This window comes from Siniperca chuatsi, linkage group LG8 (genome assembly GCF_020085105.1).
Source record: "Siniperca chuatsi isolate FFG_IHB_CAS linkage group LG8, ASM2008510v1, whole genome shotgun sequence".
Classification (NCBI taxonomy): domain Eukaryota; kingdom Metazoa; phylum Chordata; class Actinopteri; order Centrarchiformes; family Sinipercidae; genus Siniperca; species Siniperca chuatsi.
In genome coordinates, this window is record NC_058049.1 from 18,225,865 (window position 1) to 18,253,788 (window position 27,924).

Sequence of the window (27,924 nt, forward strand, 5' to 3'; positions counted from 1 at the left end):
CCGCACTGAGAGAAGAAGAAGTTTCGAGAGAGTGGGAGGCACAACAACATGGCGAGAGAGAACATAACCACAAAATAGTGAAACTAATGTAACCTAAGATGTTCACAACAGCAGGCGATGTGTGTAAAGCAGTCGATTAAGATTGGCCGAGTAGCAAAATGTTAGCATAACTTCTCTGCTAGCCAGACATAGTGTAACTGAAGTTAAGTTAGTTAGCTAAGTTAGCCGACCTGTCAGCCGGTGTGAAGCCGCATCATGTCCGTGCACTTCGAGGAGAGGAGCGGCGTCGTTCCCTGCAAGACACCCTGGGGCTCCTGGTACCAGACCATGGAGGAGGTTTTCATCGAAGTCAATGTGCCTCATGGGACTTCTGCTAAAGAGGTCAAGTGTCTTTTGGGGACCAGAGACATCGAGCTGCATGTCAAAGGGGAGGAAATATTCAAGGTAAGCTCCTGTAGTTAATCTTGGGACTTCTCCCAACCAGCATAATTTTTATCTAAGAGAGAAAGAAGTGTAAATAAAGAAGATGTGGGATCCAATCTAAGTCGATTTCCTTTACATTTTCTGAATCTGTTTTGTCTGCCTTTTGGTAGGCAGAAAGTAAAATATGTGTTTCATGAATTCTATCCACTGTCCAACAAACAAAATCTGGAAGAGAAAAACATATTTGCTTTGTGTCCAGGTCACTATAAAGACTTTAAGGGTTTTTAAATGTATAAAGTTATACATTGAATGTGGGAGTACTTATAGCTGACATTTTGACATTTCAAAGCAGGAAAAGCAAAGGTGTAATCAGGAACATCAAAGATGGCTGTATTCCACTCAGGTGATCGAGTTCCAGGGAGCTGCATAAATACAGGCATTACAAGGGTCTTTCTTTCTTTCAACTAGGTCTACTCAGACTCCTTGACAACTCCCTATGACTTTAAAATCATCATTCATGGAAGCGAAACAAGGAAGGGAATAGTCACAGTTGCTCAATTTTGACTGCTGTGTGAACACACGTATTAACCTCACAGTCTCTTCTCTTTACATTCTGTCAGGGAAAGTTGTTTGACACAACCGTGTCTGACGAGGCTACATGGACAATAGGTAGGTTGGATACCTCTAAGTAACATTCTCAAACTTGACTTAGACTTTAACTTACAAAAGCCACCCTTATCTCACTCCTGCTTACCTGTTTTTTTATTGCCTAGAGGACAAGTGTCTCATCCAGATCATTCTGATGAAGACTAACAGAGAGGCAGGGAACTGCTGGCCCTCCCTGCTGGAGGGGGAGTACTGTGCGAATGCCTGGGTCCAGGACCAGATGCAGAGAAAGCTCACACTGGAGAGGTTCCAGCGGGAGGTTAGTTTGATTAAGTGCCTTCTGAAGGGCCATGGTGTATGTTGTCAAGACATTAGACCTGTCTCCCTCTACACATGGCCACATTGGTGTAACTTTGTTAGCCAGGTAGGTTACGCTTTCTAATAAGGCAGCCTTTATAAAGGGCTAATAAGTTTTAACTAATGGCTTTATTAATGGTTTATAAATAATTTACTAATGCTTTATTAATCAGCTATAAGCCATTAATAATAACACATTTTGGGTTGCCAGGTTTTGAGAATCTCTTTGGCTGGTTTCTGTTATGTAATAATGTAGTTATAAATGTTAGTAAGCATTAATAAATGCAGTTGTAAGTGTTAATAAGAGGCTAATAAATGGATTTTGATCTAGATCGTCTGCAGCCCTTTTCTAGAAATAAGTGGTGAAACAATCTAACCAGTCAAAGGAATTTTTAACAAATTGGCATCCCAAAAGTTGTTCTTATTAATGGCGTTTGACTGTTCTGTAAAGCATTAGTAAATGATTTATTAAAAATTAAAAAAGCCATTGTTTACAGCTTATAAACCCCTAATAGTGTGCCTTATTAAACAATGGTACCACCATATACCACATTTCAACAATGAAATGTAACAGGTGTGGTTTGGGGATGTTTTGAGACGAGCAAAGCAGCGGCAGATGTGGATTGTTTCCATGCTTCTCAAACTACTGGAGAGATGATGGTGGAGAGGAATCAGATATGGATTCAGCCTTAGAGCATCACATATTTTCTATTATACAGTGTGAGTTTGTAAAATGTATGCTAGCCTTGACAAGTGGCAACAGGGTTTCTGCTCATAAATTAATTGCACTTCCTCTTTGCTAGAATCCTGGATTTGACTTCAGCGGTGCAGAGATCTCCGGAAATTTTGCTGGTGGTGGTCCGGACTTTTCCAGTTTACACAAGTAACGATGTCAAAACCTGTTATGTACTGGAGATTTCACCTCTGCCTAATGAGCATTATTGAGGACATCCATGACATGCAGAGGAACAGTGGATTCATCTGATCTCCTTTGATCAGATTTGCCTTATCAAAGGCCAATTCCCTTCAGAACTCAAACACCGGGTGATCTACAGGACTATTGTTCGACTGATTTAGTTTAGGCATAATTTGGCAAGTTGCTCTATCTGGTTGTAAGAAGCCTGTGGGATGTGTTGTCTTTTAATAATGAGAAGAATGCACACAGCAATGGCTTTTCAATAAAGTTTTATTGAAAGGTACAAGCACATAGGTTAACCAGATGGTGTATTCAATTAGCCATTTTGAACTGGAGAACACATTTTTATTCTTTTCACTAAAAGAAACTACAACTAGACAGAGAAACTGGCAAAGAAAAATGCAATACCAATTCCAATCTTTTTTCCACTGCAATGACTTTTTTTTAGTGTTCTCTGCATAATTGACAACTGAAATCAATTAATACATGCAGTGCTTCACACAAATCAAGAATCTGTGAAAACAACTCATCTGTAACCGCTGATGACATTTCAGCTCTAAACAGTATGGTTAGGCATACATGACGGGGTCGTCACAAGCCTCACTTCACCGGAGAAAACCGGCACCGGAGCACCCTCGCCATATCAAAAAAACAAAACAAAAAAACGTCACCTTGGGTAGGAGTGTGCATTCAGGACAGTTTAGCAACCTAGGGTGAGAGTTAAGGATTTCGGGCCCGATTTCTTGGTTCCATTTTTGCTGTTCACAAAATCCTTCTCCCTCCTCTTCCACATGGTGGACTGAGGACCTAGGTGGTTCTATACTTATTAGCTTAAAACCAGCAACCCGTTCCAGGAAATACCAAACACCGTGGTACGGATTTAAACAAGAACATACTGTACACTTGTGCAAGCAACTCAACCAAGAAAGTAAAACTTAGCAGGATGGTAGTAGATGAACCTTTCTGACGAAGCATTACTCCTTGTCATTGGGGCAGATAATACAGTGTGCTTGAAAAAATGGATGACAACAAACAAACTTGGGGAAAATCCTAACATTTTTAGCTTTTCCTTAAAGAAATTCGATCATTACAGATAAAGGTCTGTAAGGAAAATAAGCTGTATGGGGGTGACCATACTGCAAGAAAGTCACCCAAAAAAGTTACATCCAATCAGAGAACATAAGTCATTTGGGGACAGTTGTAATTTTTCTCTGCATGTAAGGTCACCCCTTCGTACCCCCAGGTTTAATAAGCTGACTCAGGTATGGTGGGAAGATGAGTGATCTTGTAGTAGCTGTGCTTCAGCTGACGTGCAGTTCTTCCAGAAATAGTCCAGCGAAGCCTGTGGCTGTTAGGCCTGGAGCACTTGGTGGTGGCATATTCAGCCAGGCATTTTCCAACCAACTCCCGCACACAAACCAGGTCCCCGTCTCTGATCTGCATAGAAGAAACAACATGCGGGGGGGAGAGAGAGAAGAGAAATTGTTAATTGTGATGAAACACCCCAGTGTCTGTTCCATATGTCAATGGTAACCATTTCCCACATAACATTAAGCAATCTTTGGGCTTTAACCAAACAAAGCTACACCAAAACTACTTTTAAAGTTGTTTAGTGCACAACGCATTTAAGATTATAAAAATAGTTTGTACTTACATTCAGCTGCTGCTGCAGACTTTTCAGGGTCTCTGGTATTTTGTCAGTGTGCTCAGGGTCATGTTCTTCCTGGGCCTCAAAACACAGTAGAGCCATGGCAAGCAGAGATGGCTGCAGAGAAACAGAGTATACATTACTACACAACATGATAGCTGTTTGATTTTTGATCAAATGTTTAGTAAAGTGGAACTGCTGGATGCCACGTTGATATTATGAATTCATCTAATACAATGTTATTCCAACTGGAAATAGGCCATCTTTTAAAATGTTGGCAGACCAGTTATTTTGGCCTACCTTTATTTTGGAGAAGACAAATGAGCAGTGACAGGCTTTCAGCTGAGCCTCCAATCTCTCAAGGCTCAGTATCTTCTTGCTGTAAAAAGAAAATGCTTTTAGTGTCAAGATTGCAACTTATATATGAGATGGATGTGAGGCAGCGCTAACTAAATTAGACATCAATCCGCTTCCGTCAATTTAGTGACAAAAAGATAACAAAATTGATTTATATATATTTTAACTTAAGTGCAACACCATAATAACACTGGTAATGTTTTGAACAGGTGATTTTCATATTTTTTCTCTAACATGTCACATGTCTAAAAATCTACATGATTTCAAATAGGACTGTGCCTGCTGGCCGTAAAAGTATTTTTGGCTAGTGTTCTCTTTAAAGCTAAATATGAGAAGACATATTTTAGAAGAGTAAATGTAATCTTGTTGAGTCATGGTTCAGCCCTGCAGGTTGATGTGACTGTCTGTCCTTACCTCTCAGCGTCGAGCTGCTCCTGAATGTGGCTGTGAAAGAGGCGGAGAAAGCGCAGGGCTGTGGGGGCCTTCACCTTCCAGTAGAGCTTCTCCAGGATGATCTTCTCCATCCTCATCATGTCAGACACCGTAAAGCGATTCTGACTGATGCGGATCAGGTCATTGGCCAGAGGCACGTTCTTCTCCTCTTCTGCAGACTTCACTGCAATGTAGAAGCAGCACAGGCCCACACAGGACAGGTGCTTTGGTTGAATCTGTGGAAGGCAGGGAAAGGAAATTAGATTATAAAACAACCTTTATTATTTTAGCCAACTAGATTTACTTTTCGGGCATGAATGTATTTACAAACCTTCATTACAGAGAGGAATCGATCTAGCAAGCTGATGGCCAGTGAGAAGGTCTCTGAGCTGAAACCAAAGAACCTGGTGAGAGAGAGCAGGTCCTTCACCTCCAGCTCCCTCAGTCTGGTGGTCATCCTGAGGCCATTGTCCTGGGAGCCCTCAATGAGCCTCAAGCCGCTAAGCTTTGGTTGGTATCGGCCCTCCAGATCTGTCAGGGCCTTCAGCTGAACTGCAAAGGGCTGTGCACCGGGTCCTGTCACTGTGTCAATCATCTGTTCATATAAGGAAATAGAGCTCAATAATACTGACTAAATCAAACTAAAACGCATTAATGGCTATATCTACATATATCAGAGCTGAAACAATTAGTCAATTAATCGCCTAATAGCCCTTACCTATACAACTATAGGTGTGTTTAAGGCGCATGTCTACAGATGCATTAATGAGACGACGTGCTGGGTGATATGGTCTATACAAAACATAATGTGGATACGATGGCCAAGCAGGTAGAGACATTAACTGTTTCACTCTGCTATAACAGTCAAATAAGTTACAAATTTGCATCTGTGAACTGAGACCAGAAAAAGACAGCAGTTACACAATATTAAGATAACCAAATTCCAAAATGTCAACTCCGATGTAATTTATACCATGGCCCAATGGGGGAAAAAATATATAAAATTATTATAAATTAAATATATATATGTGTATATGTTAATATTGTATAACATATGGACCCAAGATACAGTACCTAGCTAATAGCTATCATTTTGTTACAGTTGGTGTTAAATTTTTGAACAGCTGTACTTAAATAAGAAAATGGTTAAACACAGTTCAGCATATAAAATGTATGTAGTATACTAATAAGACAGGTCTGGATTAGGGATAAAGTTATATATTGCTCAGGAGTAACGTTATCAGAGAAACGGCAGTGTTTCCAAATTTGTAAGTTACATGCCTTCCCCTAACACCTGTCATTGAACTGGACTCAACTGGACTAGACTGGTGGTGGTGGTGGTGGTACAACAGGGAAATGTCAAACAAAGTTTCTCACAATTTCTAATAGTATTCTCTCACATTAAGGTCAATACAAGTGTCTTAAAATATATGATTTACAAACATTTTGACATTCTGGGCACACCATTAGGCGTTTTATCAAAGGATCAGGGTCTGTGTGGCAGGGAATTACCTTCGACATGTCGGGACATGTCCCTGCCATACACACCAATGGAGAGCTAAGCTAACACAGAGCCTGACGATAAAAACAAACCTGTGATATAACAGTTTCAACCCTAAAACTGTGGCTAAAACTATAAGACACAAAACTGCGGGCATTAAATCAATTTAACGTCGCGATTCATGAAGGTGAAAGGAAAATGACAAACTAATCCGACGTTAACAAGGTAACAGTTAGCTGCTAACGCTAACATAACCGCTAGCGTTAACGTTCCACCCATTTTCAATGTTCACAGTCTTAGTTTAGTTTCTTTTAAGCTACGGACAGCCACATAACGACGTGTCTTAAGGTTTTAAATTCCCAAATATCACTTTAAGTTAAACATATGTTGGTTAGTTAACATGATATAGTAGGAAGATTGGTTAACTTACCTTGAATCAAGTTACGTTGCCTTATTATAATGAAAAATCAGCAGTGGAAAAAAACCTCGGCGCGCTTTAAATACGCGAGTGAAAAGAGGTTTAAAACACAAAAAGGTGTAAGTATGAACTTTCACTAAAGAAAGTTTTAAGCATAGGTTAATTTCTCCCTATGCACACCCCCTACCCTTGGCGTAAGGCGATGGGGAAAAGGGCAGTTTGGGCTTTAATGCAGGCAAAAAACCAAGCCCATGCCCAAACATGGTGAGCTTTCATTGGTCATCGCCGGATGACATTCCTGGTTCTAAATCTCAATTGGATATACTCCCAACCAGTCACGATTAAGTCCCGCCCTTTACAGGTTAGAGGGCCAATCGCAGTTGGGGAGGCGGAACATGACCGAAAATTGCGACCAACTGTGTTTATGGTCTCCATTGTATTGGCAATAAAATTATATTCAACTTATACACTAAAATCACGTTTACTTTTAACAGTAAAGCTGCACAACATATACGATATCAATTGACACAGTTAATCACAGTGTGCGTTCAAAATAGAGGCCAAGAAAAAGTATACAACATTACATGAGACGGTGGGATAACAGAGAAAACAGCAAAAGCCTTAGCGAATTTTCTGGAAAACAGCAGGACTTCCTAAAATTTCATATACCGATTGTTTTCACAGGCCAGACATTATGACACTATGCTGTCTCTTCTTCTTTCTGAATGGACGCCTGCTGGCAGATTTCTGGAACAGTCTGGAAGGAACCCGAACCTGCTGAGACCACAGTTTAAGCAACCTGTTTTCTGTCCACTTTTTCTATCTAAAAGTGCAGTTATGGAGAGAACAAGGCACTGTTCAATAAAGTAACTCTTTATTACATCAGGATATACAAATATGCAAGCAGGCCCACACAGACCCACCATATAGATCGACTAACATTAAGAGATTTAATCCTGAATTTATATTCATCCAGGCTTTTTCATGTAACAACAGTATATATAGTTTTTGCACTTTAAAACTATAAAATACTTCTAACTAGATCTTTTTGACACAACATAAGGGCTGACATGTTAGTATCATAGGGCACCTTTTACAATGATTAAAGATAGTATTTGTGCTATGACTGATTAAAGTGCTTATAAATCATAATGTTCAATCCGTACAACATTTAACAGCAATAGCATGTCACTTTATAATATATATCTCACAGTGTAAATTGTCATCAGTCAAAAAACTACAAGCATAACATGGCAGATGACATAAGGTTTAGTACAAAAACTGAGATTTTGGCAATGAAGATCTTTTAATACTTTTAGGAATGAAGGTTAGGAGCCATGCAGAGACCATGCTACAGAGCACTGCTGAAAAGCTTAAAGGAGAGTTTAGTAGACATGGAAGACTTCAGGCTGACTCACTTTCAGGGATGTTAAGTGCATTTCTATAAAACTGTTATTTCACATTGTAAAAATAATACACTTGACTGTTAGTCTGTGATCTTTTGATGTGGTAGAAAGTCTTCTAATTCAAATTCCTTCCTGAGGTTAAGGAGCACGCAGATGGAAGACTAAAGAAGCTATAAAAGGGAAAGAAAAACCATGTCATTTATCTGAACAAGCAACTCTACATATCCATTAAGGTCACTAGACAAAGACACGAAATACTACAAAATTAGTGCAAATGATAAAGTTTAATAAGCATTTTGTTGTTTATCCTGTTTGCTGCCACTGACTGGAGGCAAAAACAAAACTGAAACTTGAATTAAATGGATAAATGCTTTTACAGAAATACTGTACACTGTTAAACAATCAAAATCAGAAAAACAGTGGGGTGTGTGTGGACATTTGGTACTTCATGACGACAAAGTGTGCAATATGAAATGTTTTGAATCATACAAATGACTGATGTGATGGGAAGCCCCAGAGAACGAAGAGAATTTAAGGGTAATGGGTTCAGCTGACCAACACATGAACTGATGCTCTGCTCGGTTTTCCATTGTCATTATTTATTTGAATATAAATGAAGGCAAAATATTTAACTCACTTCCAGACTCACTCACTTTGCATAGAATGGCGTTAAATTATCTTACCTCAAACTATCAATAAATAAAATTAAAAAAACAATTAGCAATATTTGTATGTACATTATTAGACATTCTGTATTAAATAAACTACGAGACCATTCAATTTATGAATAACTGCATGTATAAATACACACAAATGCTTACTCCATGTTAATACATAACATAACTCACAACCATCAGTTTAAGTCAGTCAGTAACTGAAAATCCCCGGTTCTGTTCCCATTGAGTTTTGTCTGTGTCTCACTGAGAAACAGAGACTTTAAATTACAACAGGAGATGAACACACATTCAGGGCAAGAACATAAAATAACACAAGCTACATGTTATGAAAACAGTCCACGGATTGTGTGTCTAGCAGAGTCAGCATTAGGGACGAATTAAATAGACTGAGCAAAGCTACCTTTTTGATCCATAAGTACACAGAGGCTTATAGCCATCACATTATTCAGGCTCACATATGTGCATAGTCACTGTCCACACATACAGTGTCAGGAAGTAAGTCTCTTTTTCCCATGCAGATGGCAGACACATTCCTGGTTTCCCTGGATGTTTGATCCATAAATTAACTGAAAGGGGAAAAGCAATAAGACACAATATGGACAAAAGAAACAAAAAGAAGGATTTGAGGTATGGTAGAAATCAAAGGAATAAATAAATGAATGAAATGGGAATGCAACAGTGTTTGGGTTGTAGGTCTATGTTCTGAGTTCAGAGTCAGACTGGCACCCCAACTCCTGTTTTTGACATTTTAACATTTAAAATCAGATTGTTTTCTTTTTAAGTTTTTCAAACTTCATGTAAACCAATTTCTCCACATCAGATTTAGGTCACACTCATAGGTGGACTGAAATCATATTAAAACTGCAGATGTACGGATATTTCTCAATCTGATCACTCAAATCAAGGGTTTAATCTGTCTTTAAGGTCATATTCAACTAGACACATAGCACTGACACCATGTCTAGAGCACAGCTAACCAACTATGCCTGTGCCACTAAAAATGGTTACAGTAGAAACCTGTTGAAGTCACATCTTGTGTGGCATTACACTGGCTTAATGCCTTTGATACTCTGGGCATTAATAGTGAAAATGTTTGAGGGAACTATGCTTTCATTTCATCACATTTGTTTCTATTTTACTAATCATTAAGACACCTTTGTGATTGTGGATTTTCAAGGCTAATGTTGAGCTTCAAACTGTGCATGTAAGTTTTAGGCATACATAATCCATCCTGACATAAAATATTTCCACCTGCAGAAGTGATTACAGATCTGTGTGGGACGTCTGAGTATCATCTGCGTTGCACATGGCGTGAGCATCGGTGAGACCAGGCGAATGTAAACAGAAGTGCCCCTGCCTGAGATACAGTCTGGCAGGTCAGCCCGCAGAGAAATAAGCATCAGGCTGTGTCATGCAAGCTGTGACCCTTCCTACTATGTCTGGGCACAAAGTGTCAGTCTGAATCTGTCCCTGTATCAGTTTCGGAGCCAACATGGCTTCTGGGAAGATAACACAATCTCATTAATCACATTATATGCCTGCCCCCTCTGTCCAATCAGCTCCACGTAGACTGGCTTAGTGAATACAAGTCCATGGCTTGTGAATGTAATGCATGTAAGACATTTAGCCAGTTATCCCGGAATAGCTTGAGAGATCTTGTGTGTTTTTACTTTTTAGTGGCATTAATGCTTGCTCTGACAAGCATGGTGTAAGAAAGAAACCACTTAAGCAGCAATACAAATCAAATACATATAGAGAAGCAGACTTACTTCTTCTTGTCTTTGTCCTTCTTAAATGGTTGTGAGCAGCCTTGGAGTGCCTGTCCCATCAGTGTCTCAGCTGCAACCTTTCTTCTATTGAAGGCATTCATCTCCTCCTCCAGTTCTCGTCTTTTCTCCTCCAGATTCTTCTTCTCTTCCTGGTGCATCCGCTTCAGCTGCTCAAACCTCTCATGAAGCTAGAGATGATGATGATGATGATGGGACCGGGCACAATGTGAGACAAACCAAATATAGCGTATTTTCAATGAGTAGTTATTTTATGATAATGTCAATCCTCACCTCTTTTTCCTTTTCTTTCAGCTCTGCTTCTGTCTCCTTCACTTTGTTGACAAACATCTGTCTCATTTCATCCTCTTTGCGCTGCAGATCCACAAGGAACTCCTTCCTCTTGGCTTCGTATGTCTCCTGAAGGCTGAAGATCAGCGTAAAAGCAATGTTAAACTCAGTCTAATGCAAATTTGCAGATGATTAGTATCCAGAAGCTGGTTGCCCCAGCTGTTTCTAAGTTAAAACTTAGCTTAGTTGTAACATAGTAATGTTTACAAGGTGAGGATTAATGCATAACAAAATTAAAATGGGTTGTACGCCACAAACTAGTTTGAAATCAGCTGGTAGCTACTAAGAGCTTAAAAGGGACAGTTCACCCCAAAATCAAAAATACATATTTTTCCTCTTACCTGTAGTGCTCTTTATCCATCTAGATTGTTTTGGTGTAAGTTGCCGAGTTTTGGCGATATCGGCCGTAGAGATGTCTGCATTTTTTATTTTTTATATAATGGGACTGGGAATGGGAACTGTCTCTTTAAGAAGGACTTGACAAACATGGATTTATAAATAGCTGGTTCAACCTAATACTGAACTCCATCTGAGATATAACAACTAACATCATCTGTCATTTCATGAACACACAGGAACTGGATTTACTGTAGTTTCTCCCCAATATCAGGGAGATTGTGTGGCTAATCTCTAGATGAATTTATGAAGGCACTAAAAGGTTTAGATGAGTGAAAAATTTAACCAAATACATATATAGAGTCTAAATAGACACATAAAGCTTTACACTTTTCCTTTAAGATCCAATCGGTTGGTAAATAAGAGAAAAGCTTTCTTTTTTCCTTTACCTCCTATAAGTAAAAAAAAAAAAAAATTACTTTGTTTATTTTACTCTTCTATTTATCTTTCACTAGTTCATTTTATTTTTCAACTCCTTACTTTTCCTATTTGTTCTGGTCTTAGCACATGTTTAATCATTTATCTATTCCCTTTCCCCCCCACACCAAACATTTCTCATTTTCCTCATGCTTATATAGTAATGAGATGGATTTGTCCATGTATGTCCAGAGAAGAATTTGGTCCAGGGTGGGAGTGTGTGTGGTGGTGTGTCTTGGATTTGATTTGACGAAGTTGGTGAAAGAGAGGTTTAAAAAGTCCACAAAACACAGCAAGTCTGTCGTTTTGTATCACAGATACACAAAGTTACCTGACCTTCCCTGGATAAATTAAACCCATCTGGATAGTGTTCAGATGGCATTAATTCATTTACATCTCACCAAATCATATAAACATGGATTTTAATGTGCTGTTAATCAATTTAAAATCATTTATCAGCACGGTTTTAGCATCATAAAAGAGCAGAGTTTTTTTTAGCAGTTTCACTGAAGTAAGTTGCCCAGATGCATTACATCACTGCTGTCCCTAATTTCACCTGAACGACTGGCTGTCCGGGTCTGTGTCCTTAAAGCCCATCTCTTCCAGCTTGCAGCGACGGTAGAGCTCATAGTGTCGAGCGTGTGTTTGCTCTCGGAGATCCTCCATGTTCACACGCAGTAGCATCTCCCTCAGCTTCACAAAATCACAATGGTTTTCATTCTCCACTGGAAAAAAAAATAAGCTTGATCATTTAACCTTTTGCACTTACTGAGTGAACTCGGTGCTTACTCTACTCATAAAAACAGAGAATCATGTTTATATAGCAAGTGAAAAACGAATAATAGTTCAGCAGTAGGCATCTGACTTAACAACTCTACTGTTTGGGGGATTTTAATGATGCGTGTCAAATCAATTCAGCGGACTCACCTTGTACTGATCCCCAGGGGTACAGTCGTGCTTTCACCATCTTATTTCCTACTTTAACGTCTTCTACACTTCCAACCACAGCAAAGGGAAGATGAGTCTGTAACATATAGTACTGATATTGTTACAAAAATATGGTTAAAAATAATACTACTGCTGTCATAACCAGAATCGCATTCTGCTATTACAACATGCTTCTGAATATATATCAACTATGGATTCAGTGTGGCCTTATATTGTGCTGTACTTCAGTTCTTTTTACTAAATTTTCTACAACACCAATCAGAAAATGGTAGCGTGATAATCAGGCTGTTTCACTTATTTTATTACTAGTATGTCTATTTTATTTGAATTGCTGGAAAAATGCAGGCAGCAATTCAAAGGTCTGGAACCAGACTAATAAAATGGCCTAATGCCCCAATAAGTGCTACAATACCAAAATATGGGTGGGGGCTTAGTAAGAATACAGTGGTGGAGAAAGTGAGAATGCATGCTATCTTACATATATATATATATATATATATATATACACACACACACACACACACACGTGTATCGTATTGTATTGTATATGTGTGTCTGTGTGTTTCTAGTACTCACATTCATGGAGGAGTTGATCTCTGCAACAGCTTCATCCTCTGTAGGGAACTGATAAATCTGCACTCCATTACTGACCAGCTCACTCATAATCTTGATCTTTAATTTGTCCAGTTCACTCTTGGATACCGTGTCTGCCTTTGCAATAACAGGGATGATGTTCACCTGCATGAAAAAACACAATATGAGTGACAGACTGAAGAACAAGTGACATTAACTGCTGAAAGACACAGAGACCAGATTCTGTGGTCACCTTGCTGTCCAGTTTCTTCATTGTGACGAGATCAAGGGACTTCAGGGAGTGTCCGGTGGGAGCGATGAAATACAGGCAGATGTGGATTCTTGTGTCATGGCAGTTAAACAAGGAGCGTTTTATTTTTAGCTCCTCTTCGAGGTACTTTTCAAACTGGGCATCGATATACTCAAGAATGGGTTTATAGCTGCACAGAAGGACAGTACAGACATAAAAGATGAGCGTCATTATTTTATCCTTACAGGTGTGAACAATAAATTTTACATCGCTTTCCTTGTTGTTTGAGAGGCATGTTAGTATCCTAGTTTCAAACTCTGTATCCTAGTTACAAACTCTGCAACTACAGTCTTGCAGCGAAGAATGCCCGCTTTTTTTACTCCCTGCTGTTGCAGCACTCAAATGTCTATTGAGATTGCATTAGTTCAACCAATCATTCCCATATTCCCTTTCTTCCCTCACAATTCACATGCCAGAAATGGGCCAGATCTCTTCCTCAATTCCATACTGTGTAAGTGTGTTGGCTGAAGTACCAGAGCAAGTGAGGGGAATGATTAATAGCTGGAGATGATCTAACCAAGAGAAATTTCTATAGCTAGCTCTGTGAATTTTTAAAGATCAATATATCAAATATCAAAACAGCACTGAAGATTTCTATAACAAGTTTTCTAAAACATTTTAATAACATTCTATCTTTTTCTTCCTTTGTGCAGGACAGTTTCTTCATTTTTTTCATCCTTTTTTCAGTCTGAATAGCAAACTGACTAAAAGTCAAACAAACATCTGCAAGAATCGGTACCTTTCTTCTTTGTTGATCTGGTCTCCAAACCCTACAGTGTGCACAATGGTCAGCTTGAGGTTGACATTGCTCTCCTGCAGATCATACGTTTGTGGGCGTAGCTGTACCTCACTTCCATAGTGGCTGGCTTCCTCATTTTCAAACGATGTATTGAAAAGAGTGTTCATTAATGTTGACTTGCCTATCCCGGTCTCACCTTAAAAAAAAAAAAAAAAAAAAAATCAAAAAAAGAGAGAAAATGACACATGGTGAACAGAGATGAGGGAAAGACTAGGGGATGCATTAATGCTCCAAATTCCACATTAATGCATGTGACGTTCATAGCGCTAACTTTGGATTATGAACTCCTCCTGGATTCAGACATACCTACACAGAGGATGTTGAAGCAGAATCCTTGTGCAACTGATTTGCTGACCAACTGATCTGGAAGACTGTCAAACCCCACATGGCCTCCGAGCTCCAGGATTCGCTTTTCTTCATTCTGAGGTATTTGGAAACAGGCAGGGCGAACAATATATTAGAATAAAATATTTGCATTTCAGAAATATTTCATCATAGGAAACAACAACAACAACAAAACAACAACAAAAATCTATAAAATGGTGAGATAATGGTTAAACAAGTCCTTCTGTCAGATCCCATCCCCACATTCTGCTTTCAAGCTTAAAAGCATTCTTTGCAAATGAGGTCATCCCTCATCACATTTTTTTCAGAGCCCAAAATATTTAACTTACAATTATTAAAAACAGAAATAAAATGTGAGAAAAAATTGGCCTTTTTGCTTGATAAATGACTTAAACAGTTAATTGGTTATCAAAATAGTAGTTGGCGATTATGTTTCTGTTTAACGACTAATCGATTAGCGATTGTTAATGTTGCAACTGTTACCGTGTTTCAAGTCTGAGGCCTGATTCAAGCTAATAAAAATATGATTCAACTCACTGCACAGATTTCCCAACAATCGTGTTGTCTATACTTTCCACAGTCATTGATATAACACTGAAAATGCATGAAAGGCCTTTGAATCTGTATATAATAATGCATACTATATAGAATGTATTTTTGCCCTGGCTGTATAGGCTGGGAGATAGTTCATTCCTCCTATACCAGATTCACCCTGGGATACTGGCATCTTGCAAAAGGCTCAACATGAGGACCAGGATGTGTTCAATACAACAATCATCCGTTTCTGCCTCTCTCTCTCTCTCTCTCTCTCTCTCTCTCTCTCTCTCTCTCTCTCTCTCACACACACACACACACACAATGAGCTCTTTATCTAGATGTTATTTCACAGGGTGGGAAGATATCCAAGCTGCTGGCTGCCCTGGTACCCATAACTCCCCTTCGCAGTTACACAAACACACACACAACCTTAACTTAACAAAGTCTTCTATCATTTGCAATGCATCCTGCAAACAGGAGACTAAATACCAGGCACGTACTGTAAGCTATGATGGCGTTTTAATTAACACACTGCCACGAATTACACGTTTGGCTGATACGTACTTATATTTTCGCTGAGCAATGCGATGCTGATTCTTGAGGAGCTAGCTACCACGTGAAGAGGCTGCTACTTAAGTTTATCCTCTTAACCTCTTACTGCCTGCTGTCCCGTGTTTCATTCAAACGGACCGAGCGTTTGAATGAAACACAGTTTCGTCCTGTCAGTTCAGCACCTGTGTACACCTGTCAGAGGTGTTGACATGGTAAACAGCGAAGTGTTGATGTGCTGTTTCATGCAGGACAGTTGGATGCTGAAGTGCGCTTTTTTTTCCTGCACGTCTCCACGGGGCGACGATGCATCATTTTCTGTTTAATCAACCGTATCTGAAAACCCGTCTTTATCCCGATTCATTAGGCATAACAAGCTTCATCAACACCGCAGCGATCCGGCTGCATTCTCGGCACACATCTCCTTACCTTCCTCTCACATACACCTGAATGCTATGGGTTAGCTAGTTTAATTCGTATTTCTACTCTGAAGACAGCAAATCATTAGTCACTGCAGGCCCGCAGACAGTACATCAGCATACTCACTGCGAAAACATCTACCTCATTGGCCGCCATCGTCAGAAGTGGCTGTGTGCAGGAATTATCTGTCTTCAGCCAGACCTGCTCTGCACATCTAACAGGGACAGACTCACACTCCTTTCAATATGGCCACTTGGAGGCAACACCCCCTCGGTGCTGGAGGGCGACATTACAACAGCTCTAAATAGCTTTAGCCCTTGTTCTAACTCTGAAGGAGTTTAGTGCAAGCTCCATTAGTTGTTGTTTTTTTTTAACTCAGGCATTATTCAGATAACTGCTTCGACAGACAGGCCCCGGGTTTGTAGTTGTTGCCATGGTAAACGACAAGCTAGCACAGAAATAGTATAGTATTCATTTGTAACAGTTTCTCTCCATTTTCAGTTCAGAGGTTGTTTTTTTTAAAACTGTATGAAGAGCCACTTTCCACGTCCCAGGGTTTTCAGTATTAAAAATATTATAATAATAATTTCACATTTCAAGTGAGTCCAAGTTCATTCAACAGTTACACACTTGGACACCAGCTGTCTCCTAGCAACGCAAACCCGGTGACAGAGGAACTCAGCTGAGCAGTCGGGCTGTGGTGGGAAGTAACTGTACTTAATTAGATACTTGTACTTCAAAATATTACTTCTATTAAATGCTACTTTATATATCTTCTCTGACACTATGTACTCTCTATTCCACTACATTTATTTGACAGTTATTAGTTAATTTTGAAGACAAAATGTATAATCAACATGTAAAATATGAAGCTACCTGAAATTATATAAAGTTTCTTAAATTAGCTTCACTCTACCAGCCACATGTATTAGTAATAATCTAATGATATAACAGAACCGTCTGACAGGGGCCATTCGGCTGCCCTAGTATTATTAATACGTAAATATTTTGTTTCCAATACTTATATGCTTCTACAAGTAGATTATGAATGTAGGACTGAATGGAGTACTGTAACATTGAGGTTTTGCTACTTTTACTTAAGTAAAAAATAAATCTCAGTATTTTGCACCACTGCAGTATGGACAGGCTACAACAGCAGAAGTGCTGAATACACTGAATTACATGGATTTTCCAGAATATTGTCAAGATCTTGTTGGGATCCATTTTGTATCATTCATATAAACGTATCATTGCTGTGTTGTTGTGTTTGAATAGTGATCATTTTTTGAATAAATCAATTCTCATAGATCTATTCAAAGGTTTTTCTAAGCCTTGGAAAAGATTTCTCAATTTGGGGACCTTATTTAGCATCATAGGTCGCAAAAGATTCAACATTTAGGCATGAAGATTTATGGTAGGAGAATATCCACATATATAATGTGACACAATGTTGGTTAAATAACAAAATATATTAAATATAAAAATAAACAAGTGTTATAGAAAATGAAGTTGCTGTATTAAACTAAACTCAAGATATAATAAACATACAAATATAGTTCTACTCTAGTATAATTTATAACATTTGACTCAGATTTTTTTTACATGGCCTTTTTTTCTCTACATGTAAACATACAAATAAAAATACAAACAAGATTTTTTTTTTTTTTTTTTAGCAGCTTTGATATTGATCCAGTAACCACGAGACAAAACATTGAGTCTGCACTGCCCCTAAACAGCCCTTACCGGGGAGAGCCATAATAAAAAACGGGTGGTTTTGGTTGGAGAGGCGCCGGAAGCCGCAGGTTGGTGGAGGACAACAGAGAGGGGAGCACGGGCAGCGAGGAGGTCATCCCTTAAACTATTTGTACTGTCTTTTCGCATTTTCATCCACGGCAGGACAAAATGGCTTTGACCCAAGAATCTATTTTGTCTTTTTTACTGGAGCACGGAGGCAAAGTGAAGAACTCGGAGCTGCTGAACAATTTCAGGAGTCAAATCAGCTGCAGTGATCCCGCGGAAAAGCAGCACAATAGGGACCTTTTCAAGAAGTTGGTGAACAGCGTCGCCGTGGTCAAACAGATCGACGAGGTGAAGTTTGTAGTCGTGAAGAAACGGTATCAGGACTTTGTTAAGGAGCTGGCGCATGATGCCTCGCAGAAAACGCAGATGGATGACAGTTTCTCGAGCCAAAACACGAGCTTTTCGTACAGATCTCCTCATCGAGCCGAGGCAGACAGGATGGTTTATTCTGACATTGAGAACAATAACATGTGCTATCCCTCAAACATAAATGACAAGTATTATAGTGATGCCAAACATACGCATGTGGGGAGTATGCAGGAAAGGAGGCCGTTTTCAAAAAGCATTAGTAGTGCGGACACAACCACTGTCAAAGTCCTGAATATCTCCGGAGATCAGGCGAGCAGAACGAGGACATCTGGAGCTGTGTTCGCTGTCATAGCAGTAAAATCCCCACCGAGAGACTCTGCACCAGTAACACAGGAGGGATTACTGTCCCAAGTGCATCAGCAGAAAACTTCACGCAACCCAATCCCGTTGGTAACCAAAGTTTCTGCGCCATCAGTGCCAAATCTAAGCTTTCCAGCTTGCAAGAAGGACCCACTAAGTGACTCCCAATGTTGGAAAAGCAGACTGAGAGAGGACATGCAACCCCCAGGCTTTCCCCAGGTGAGGCCCCAAAACAAGACCACAAGACAGGGAGATGATGCAAAGTACTCAGAGTCTGTGCCTCTGGAGCCATTAGCTCATGAGTGGTTGGTAAAGTGTGCTGCTGGACTGTGGGGACAAATCTATGGTTTGCTGCTGCAGGACACAAGGTTGGCACAGAAGAAAGACTTCATGTCAGGTTTCACAGCACTGCACTGGGCTGCCAAGGACGGCAACAGCGACATGATACATAAACTCATGAATATCCCCAGGAAAAGTGGCACTTACGTTAACATCAACAGCAAAGCACACGGAGGATACACGCCTTTGCACATCGCAGCCATACACGGCCACACTGAAGTAATGGTTTTGCTCGTGCAAAGTTATGGAGCCAATGTAAATGAAAGAGATGACGATGGCAAGAAGGCCTTCCACTACCTGGGCAAAGGTGTGTCAGCTGAGGTCAGAGCACTTTTGGGAGGACTGCAGCAGAGCAAGTACAGGGAGAAGACAGAAGATGGAGAATACAGAGAGCACCCGAAAGGCTTCAACACGATTAGTAAACTGTTCCAGCCTCACATAGGGAAGAAACAAAAGACAACAACTAAGTTCGCTCATGACTGGTGAGAATGACATGGATCACAAAAGAAGCTGTGAGATGGACAATATTTAAATTGTAAGAGATCATATGGTCCTATTTGTATATTATGTGAATATAAAACAACTTAAGCCATTATTGATACTCCTTTAGATCACTTAAAGTCTATAAATTAACTAGAAATGCGTCTTTCTCAGTACCTATTGCAGGCTTTATCTCTCTTGTACTGTGTATCATGGTTGGATGTACTATTTATGAATGGTATTTATAATTTAATCATCTTTTTTTCTTTAGTTGAACTCCATGTATTAACAATGAACATGTTATATAGAACCCATTTAATTTATTTTTCTTACTAACAACACAATCAGTGACAGTCATACATACCTTCATAACCTAATGTGTAATAAATCTTTAGAAGTTACCTGTTGTTCCATGACTTTAAAGTACGAGGAAATATGAAAGCAGACCATACCTGGGAAACAGTTGCTGCACTGGTGTGAAACACGCCATTGTGTTGTTGATGTAGAATGCTTATTTCTTTTGTGCACAGCAGATCATTATATATTTATGATATTCTGATCATCAAAATTAAATCAGTTAAAGTTCTTCAAAGCAAACTGAGTGCAGAGAAAATACTGAAAATAGTGGTAGGTTTTAACATTTTGAAGAAGCTACCTCTCAACTTCAGTAAAAGCAAAGCAGACTTTTGTGGGACCAGTTATGCAAAGCAGGCAACTGGACGGGGTGGTGGAATGTCTCCTTTATCAATCTCTTTGTGAACTTGAGCTGTAATGGATGAGAGAGGCCTCCTTTTGTGGGATAACACGGGCTTCATTCTCTGGACTGATGTGGTTAAAAAAAAAAAAAGACATGCCCCCCAATACCCCACAGTAATCAATCATTTTAGTATTGATTAGAAAGGATGTCAGCTAAATACAAGTAATAAGTGGGAAACTAACAACCAACCTATTCAAAAACATTTTAATGTTCATCTTGTCATTACTGAATGAATCGCCTTCTTTTCCCAGATCATGTTTGAAAACAGTAATCTAAAACAGCACTAAACTCACTACACAACACTAAAACACTATTTTTTATCCTTAACTGACCCAGAGAAAAACAATCCCCCGATGACATGAAAATAGTTGGAGCTCAGACAATGAAGCCATAAGCAAAACAGTGTCAGAACAATGTCCTTTGTCTTGTTATCTGGAAAAGAAGCTGCTTGCATAATGATCCCAACAAAGGACAGCTGCACTCACAACAGCTCTTCAACATAGTAACCTTTCTTTAATACTGCAAGACAACTGAATGATCATAAAAGGAAATCTACCACAGAAAGGCTTCCTATGTCTCTTTGTGTCTTTAACGGTTCACACAAAATTTGCAAACATCAAAGATTGTCCAACAATAGTGTAGTGTGGTCCAGGTCTTGTATCATTTCCTGTCAGTACAAAATGGAAAAGTACCTAAATGTTTTGTATACTACTAGCTACTTTAAAACGGTATAATATGCAGATTAGTTATATATTCTAGTATTAGTATATGGTGTGGAACTGACACACGGCCCAGTTTAAAGCCCAATTAGTGGTCTCTAGAGGACCAGTTAGCTACCCTTCATAATATGAAAGTATTGGATGGCATTGTTATTTTTAGAACCTTGCAAACAGTGGGGCTAAACATTTAAACTTGTCCTGTGATGATATTACAGGAAAACCATACAATCAACACAATGGCTCATCCCCTCAAATCAACAATCAATATTAAATCAATGGCAATGTTATCCAACTCTACCCTGACAACCACTGTACAAAAAGCTGTATGCTGCTAGCATGATAATGGGGGTACTTTAAACTTTACTGGTGTGAAGTAAAGCAAAGTCATTATAGTAAACACAAATTCAGAGGCCACAACATGAGGACCAATTACAGCTATTTCCACCACACAATATGAGCATTGCTTTAGCTGACAAGATTTTATTGTACTATCTTGGCTTATTTTGTTTTTCAGTGGTTGACTAGTGCTGAACAGACAAACTCTTTTTGATCATTTCTTCATTTTGAGTCAGTGCCTCTAAATAAATCACATTACATGGTTTTTTAGATTATCTTAGATGATTTTAACAGACGATGGGAAATGTTGTCCCTTTATTTGCTCGTCATATTTCAGGCCGGTAGAGGGCGGGGCATGCTAATATTACCATTACAGTTTAAATGGTCACTGAAGCAGTGCTGCAAGGAGGTTTATTTTAGCTTTTCATGTCATTGATAATATTTATCCATTGGGTGAGGAGACCTATAATGGTAATTAACTAACTGGTCCATGTGGATGTTTGTTAAAAGACTGCAAAGTACAAAAGCAGTTTAAGTAAGATAATGTGTAACATGAGCTTGAGGAAAAAATGGTTAGTTTTATATGTGCAGCCACTAAAACTGGCTGAAATGGTTGAAATCGATGTCATGATGATATTAGTAGAATTTTTTTTTCCATCTATATGATATTGATGAATGTACATAATATCACAGAAAATAATCAAACTGATGTTCACTGCAACAAACAATGCATTAACATCAGACAAACCTCTTCAATACAAAAATAATGGATTTTGTTAGTTTTTAAGTATAATTTTCTTGAAATCATTTATTTGGACAACAAAATTGTGTAAAATTACAACATATCGTCACGATAAGATTACAGCAGTGTGTGCCTTTCCACATACCTCGGTACATACTGTGCAAACTGCCAAAGATAAGCAAAACCTCCAGTGTGCAACAAAACTGTTTAGTCAAGTAGTTAGTATATTTGTTACTTCCAGTACATTTGGCAATACAATTCGTTCTACAAAGTGCAGTCTGTAATAGTCTAGTAATGTGCATGTTGTAGTGGCAAGCTAACACACTTTTTAAGAATCTATAACTGTTTAACATTTTATTTATACACACACACACACATATATATATATATATATATATATATATATATATATATATATATATATACACACACATAAAATATAGTAGTGACTTGTTCATCATTGTAAATGTAGGTATACAGTACATGCCAAGCCCAAAGGGCAAGATAACAAGACAGATAACAGCTGAGTTTCAAAACATTAACAGTGAACTGTGTTTGATATCAAATTCTTCAAACAAAGACACTCTGTAGTAATTTTGTGTACTCTGCAAATTTTTAAAGTCCCCTCCAGAGGCTCAGCTTTTTTGTCTCACTTTGAAAATAGACACAACTATAAGCAGAGAAGGGACTGGTAACTTCATCTCTCAGAAACCTGACAAAACAGAAATCACACGTTCACTTGACTTTGGATGTGTCCAAACTGATCCTTTTACATGCTCCATATAGACAATACTCCAGGCCCAATTCCCTCTAATTCAAGGACCCAACGCAGCATAGTTTGAGACACAGATCAAGGTTAATATAACTGTTACAACACTGAGAATGAGCTAACAGGCTTTACAGAAGCTCACACAATTAAAAAGAGAGAGATGCTTGAATGTGTGAACACTTCTCAACTGTGCTGTTAGTGATGCTATTTTAAGTAAAACAAATTCAAAAGAACTTCAATTTCTATTCTTGCACAAAATATATAAACGCAAGCACTTTCAATGACCCATGTCTATTTATGTCATAAAACGTCATACACCCTGTACAGTACAATTTACCAAGGCTATGATATGCTGTGTATTTGTTTAGAAACTTATTTCTGCCCTCTAGTGGACAGCAGCTTTAAAGTAGATACACTTTATTTAGTTATTTTTTCCAGAATGAACATGGCACATTGTTGACTTTTAGTATAACGTTATTATTACCTTGTGAGCCAATCTTACACATCTGGTAATCATCTGAAATCATTAACTGTTACCCTAGAACAAATAATACCCCATTAGCAATACACAAGTTTATTTTTTCTAAAGCTGTCAGTTAATGCTGTAAATAAATTTGAGAATTAACATACATATTATACATGGCTAACATCAGTTAGCAACACTGGCTAAGGATAGCCAGTTAGCACCTTGGCATTAACTGTACAGTTTAAATTAGCTAGCTGTTAATTGACATTATCTAGCTTCTGAGGGTTAAAAATAAACTCCAAAAGAAACGCATTAACCTATCTACACTAGTCATACTTTATGTCTGTGCAGTTTATATAAATAATAACGTTAAACCAAACTTAACGTACTTTATTTGATAGCTAACGTTAGCTATCTTAGCTAGCTTAGTTAGTGTTAGAGGGGCATAATTAACAGTCTTTGTAACATGTTTAGCGTTAAATATGTTTTTTGAAAGGCCATGACGTAAAATCTTGCATACTGATCATAGATATATACATATATGTACATCTTAATTTAAATCTTATTGTGACTATAGCTGTAAATTGCTTTTTTAATTTCTAGTTTTACATTAAAGTTCCTAAAACGCTTACCAAAGGCTATGTGATGAGAATCAGGGATGCAGGATACAGCATTGTTTATTTCAACTTAATCGTGCTGTCATTCAAAACTAGCCTCTTGCTGCTTTGATGACTCATAACGTGGCTGAAAACGAACATGTCCTTACCTGATAAACTAACATGAGTGATAGAGTTGATTGCCAACACCTGCGCCGTGTTGAATCCCAGCGGCTGCACGTGCGTGGTCCTGTTGACCTCGAGCTCTCAGCGGAGAGTCTCTCTAAGTTTGGACTGGTTTCGTTGTTTATAATGGAAAAACAAATGCTGATGTCAGCTGCCCTTCGTTATCTTCTCACGGTTGTCTTACTGCTGCTGGTCACCTGCAGATCTCCGCTAGTTAGATCATCTCTGGCTGCCTCCAATGCGCTGCACAACCTGGGCGACTTCACGTACCATTACGGCACCATCTTCTCCCCGCTGCTCAAAGCCCTGTCAGAGCATGGAGGGTCGACGTGGAACCCAGGTCTGAAGAGAAAGATGAAACCCGAGCACAGGTACATGAAATATCTGACGGAGGTTTACAAGAAGTCCTCCAGAGTGCAGGGGGGTTTGGACGGGAATACAATCTACAACACGGTCCGCCTGATCAAGCCACAAGATGAATGTCTTGCACAAAGTAATAACGGTGAGTAAGTAAAACAGACTTTACAGCTGACTGTGCATTGACCATACACACACTTTAATATAACATTTACAGTGCTGAGGCTCGATGGCAAATTAAATGAATAAAATAGTAATTTCTCTAAAAATCTAACACCCAAAGACACAAAAAAGGAGGTCATAGGATATAAGAAAAAAGCTGAAAAAAATACAACTCCAATGTTATGACCTGTTGTCTATAGCACCCTATAGGCTATATAAAGGTAAAGAGTAACCTAACTAAAGTTAAAAAGTCACTTTTTCCAACGCTGTGGTGGAGCAAGGCTGGATTATCAACTGCTCAGGGGTCCCAGACTTCCAGGGACCTCAAAAGCCCCAGATTCACTGTACTTTGGCTGGTTTTGGTAATATAATTAACTGCATATTTGTTAGGTAATTTGCATCATTCATGAACAATATGAAAGGAGGGTCCTGCATTATTAGCTAAACCTAGTTTGACAACCTTTTTAATTTTGTTTATTATGTGCAGATATGGTGCAGATAAATTAAGTTGTTTAGTCAAATTTCCACAATCTTGACATGACAAAGAAAACCGGGGGGCAAAGTAGTGTTATTCCAGCATAGGAGTTATTGTGGGGTTTGCAATGTGGAGTCTATTTTCACTGTACTTAAACTTGGAGTACACAGTGCACAGGGTGGAAGGAGGGTGAATAGGGGCCCAACAGCAGGCTTAATCTATAGTCATTAGTGGGGTCATAATGACACTGATGTGCCAGACTGAAATGCATCATACATGTGCCATGTTACAGCACTCAAACAAAAAGCTGCTTGTCTTTTGGTCCTTTTAACAGATTTGACAAAATGTTGCACAGTCTAGGACAAAAATGTCTAATCTAATATTTCATCACCACATGGAAATTGGACAAAATATTTAAAGTGAGCAAATCTGTGTTGTTTAAAACATTGTTCCAACAGTGCAGATTAAATGTGAGCAGTGATTTTTATCTAAACAGCCAAATAACTGGTTTATTGGTGAATTATCTCAACAGTACCATTTATCATGAGTCTCCTATTTTTACTAAGTTTTCATATTAAATATATTTTAGAAAAGAGATTGTAAAAACTCTACACTAAAACTTGATTGCAATATTGAAACGCTAAGTGAGTACATTTGGTATTATTAATAAATTATCTGTTTTATGCAGTTTTTGAATAGTTGTTAGAAGAGGGAAATATGACATCTCAAAATCAAATCATGTTTATTCTGGCTAATTAAAATAAAGTGTAATGATGAGTACATGGACATTTGTGTCATGACTCTTCTTTTGTGAGGCTGACATGCAATGGTGACACAGTGCCTTATGTTTTCTTGTGCTCTCCTCCAGAGAGTTTTATGCAGGATCTTTCCTACAGCCTTGATCAAGTAAGAAGAAAAGAACAGCTTCTGAAGTCGGCCCTGCTTTACAATTTTGGCCATGACTGTGCAGCACCTGTCAACTCCGTGTGCTACCTGAGTATCAAGGAGCAGGAGCACTCAAACCAGTGTCAGCTGTGTCCTGAGGTCCACCACGCAGTGAACTTCACAGCCAGCTCAAACGGGAGGAGCAGTTGGAACTGGGTGGAGGTTGACGTCACCTCGTTTCTCCAGCCTCTCTTAAAGTTTCAGAAGAAGAATATACACCTGCTCATCAACGTCACCTGCCCAGAGGAACAAAGAGCCAGAGGTAATGGGTGCAAAAGCCCACTGAAGTTCACCCTGAGGTCCCCTCCTCTGCTTCTTTATCTCAATGACACCAGCAAAATCGGCCACCAGATGTTACTGGTCAATGCCAAAGCAGGTCAAGAGCCAGCCACTGCAGCAAACACAGTTCACAAGCAGATGGTTTTCAAAGCAGATCAGAGGATTGGGCGAAAGAGGAGAGGGAAGAGGGGATCTTCAAAGAGCAAACGAGGGGATAAAAGTCTGGATATCCACCTGCCTGAGCTGCTGCCGAGTTCTGAATTCCCGACAAGTGACTGTGCCTTGTATGATTTCAGGGTGCGGTTCAGCCAGCTCAAACTAGATCACTGGATTGTTTTTCCACCAAAGTACAACCCCAGGTACTGCAGAGGCATCTGCCCGAGGACCATGGGCTTCATCTACGGTTCACCTGTCCACACCATGGTGCAAAACATCATCTATGAGAAGCTTGACTCCTCTGTGCCCAGGCCCTCGTGTATTCCCTCCCATTACAGCCCCCTGAGTGTCATGATCTTTGAAGAGGATGGCTCCTATGTCTACAAGGAGTTTGAAGACATGGTTGCTACCAGGTGCACATGTCGCTAAGCCAACATGTCTTTTCTTCTTTCATCCTTTTCTACAGGCTGAATGGAACATCACCACAAACCTCCTCAAATCATCACAGGAGGACTATCAGATACTGTGGCCAGGCTCAGTGATTTCATGAATTTATAAAATCGTTGTGCATGAAAGAAGTTTGATCTAGAGCAGGTGTGTTTACTTAAACAAAAAGTATTTTATCCAAATGAAAAATGTGGAGATGTGACATTTATTTCCTTTCTGTTAAGGTATGACAAAGGATGCCAGTGCATCCTATTCTTCAACTTGCTATTTGAAACATAGTATTGAATCTGACACACTTGAAGAAAATGAGTTGTATGATTTTGTATGATTTTTTTAAGTTTTTTTTTTTTTTGTTAACTTATTTTGGGTGGGTGGTCTGTCATTATTCTTTAATTTAACACAGTTGGCAAGTTTTAAGTAGCCCTGTTCTGGACAAAATATGGAAAAAGCAGTCTCAAACTCTTATCAAACCTTTTTACATATCGTTTTATTCCTGGGGATTACAGACAGCTGTCTGAATGGCAGCTGTCTCCATAATGTCCAGAATGAAAGTTGTCAAGGTTTCAGTGTGTATTTATGACCCTGGTGAGTGCATACGTATGAATTGACTGCACTTGTGAAGTTGTACTGGTTGAATGTGACTAAATGCATGTCATGTCTATTTATGCAAATTGAATGAATTCACTGTGTGTCTGTGCTCAGCTTAGTAATATTCAAAAGAATGAAAATATGTAGACAGATTCTCTAGAAAGTTGGAAAAATAAAAAAATAACATGCATAAATGTTGTGTGTATACAGGTGGCTGAACATGCTCATACCACACAGGGACAATGTTTGTGCACTAAAGAAACACGAGAAAGACATTAGGCACGTTAGGCTACACACACTAGACTCCACTTTCAGTAAGACTGTGTGTGAGGGACCCCATCAGTGAAGATAGTGCTGAAAGAGTTGTCTGATGCTTGCCAGAAATGGACTGACAATACTCCCCCGTTCAGATGCCTTTCTGACATATATCACTGTGTCTTTCTGGGGGCTTGAAGGTCAGATAAAAGCATGTTTTCATTCATGGTCATGACCATATTGTGGAAA

The 27,924-nt window shown here is 39.0% G+C and overlaps 5 protein-coding genes across 10 annotated transcripts; 3 read left to right on the plus strand and 2 right to left on the minus strand.

Annotated features, from left to right (window-relative positions):
* The first annotated feature begins 12 nt into the window (after positions 1-12).
* Positions 13-3,351, plus strand: nudcd2 (NudC domain containing 2). The gene is made up of 4 exons (XM_044204664.1): positions 13-444; positions 1,044-1,092; positions 1,197-1,348; positions 2,190-3,351. The coding sequence occupies exons 1-4, from the start codon at positions 256-258 to the stop codon at positions 2,271-2,273; spliced, it is 474 nt and encodes a 157-aa protein (XP_044060599.1). The 5' UTR covers positions 13-255; the 3' UTR covers positions 2,274-3,351.
* On the minus strand, positions 2,555-6,944 carry ccng1 (cyclin G1). The gene is made up of 6 exons (XM_044204661.1): positions 6,671-6,944; positions 5,071-5,334; positions 4,722-4,975; positions 4,251-4,329; positions 3,957-4,067; positions 2,555-3,739 (listed from the first exon to the last, which is right to left on the minus strand). The coding sequence occupies exons 2-6, from the start codon at positions 5,332-5,334 to the stop codon at positions 3,548-3,550; spliced, it is 900 nt and encodes a 299-aa protein (XP_044060596.1). The 5' UTR covers positions 6,671-6,944; the 3' UTR covers positions 2,555-3,547.
* A 571-nt stretch (positions 6,945-7,515) lies between these two features.
* Positions 7,516-24,127, minus strand: LOC122879969 (septin-8-A-like). 6 transcript variants are annotated; one of them, XM_044204655.1, is made up of 10 exons: positions 23,996-24,127; positions 14,608-14,722; positions 14,242-14,437; positions 13,446-13,632; positions 13,196-13,357; positions 12,599-12,695; positions 12,228-12,396; positions 10,802-10,934; positions 10,511-10,698; positions 7,516-8,234 (listed from the first exon to the last, which is right to left on the minus strand). In XM_044204655.1, exons 1-10 carry the CDS (start codon positions 24,008-24,010, stop codon positions 8,180-8,182), a joined length of 1,317 nt encoding a protein of 438 aa, XP_044060590.1. In that variant the 5' UTR covers positions 24,011-24,127; the 3' UTR covers positions 7,516-8,179. The 6 variants fall into 6 exon arrangements, with proteins under 6 accessions (XP_044060590.1, XP_044060591.1, XP_044060589.1 ...); XM_044204656.1 differs by lacking the exon at positions 23,996-24,127 and adding an exon at positions 17,896-18,039; XM_044204654.1 differs by lacking the exon at positions 23,996-24,127 and adding an exon at positions 16,294-16,514.
* sowahab (sosondowah ankyrin repeat domain family member Ab) lies at positions 18,055-19,841 on the plus strand. The gene has a single exon (XM_044204658.1). It carries the CDS (start codon positions 18,055-18,057, stop codon positions 19,444-19,446), a length of 1,392 nt encoding a protein of 463 aa, XP_044060593.1. The 3' UTR covers positions 19,447-19,841.
* On the plus strand, positions 24,009-27,610 carry gdf9 (growth differentiation factor 9). Its single transcript, XM_044204649.1, has 2 exons — positions 24,009-24,513; positions 25,874-27,610. Exons 1-2 carry the CDS (start codon positions 24,009-24,011, stop codon positions 26,812-26,814), a joined length of 1,446 nt encoding a protein of 481 aa, XP_044060584.1. The 3' UTR covers positions 26,815-27,610.
* The last annotated feature ends 314 nt before the right edge of the window (positions 27,611-27,924 follow it).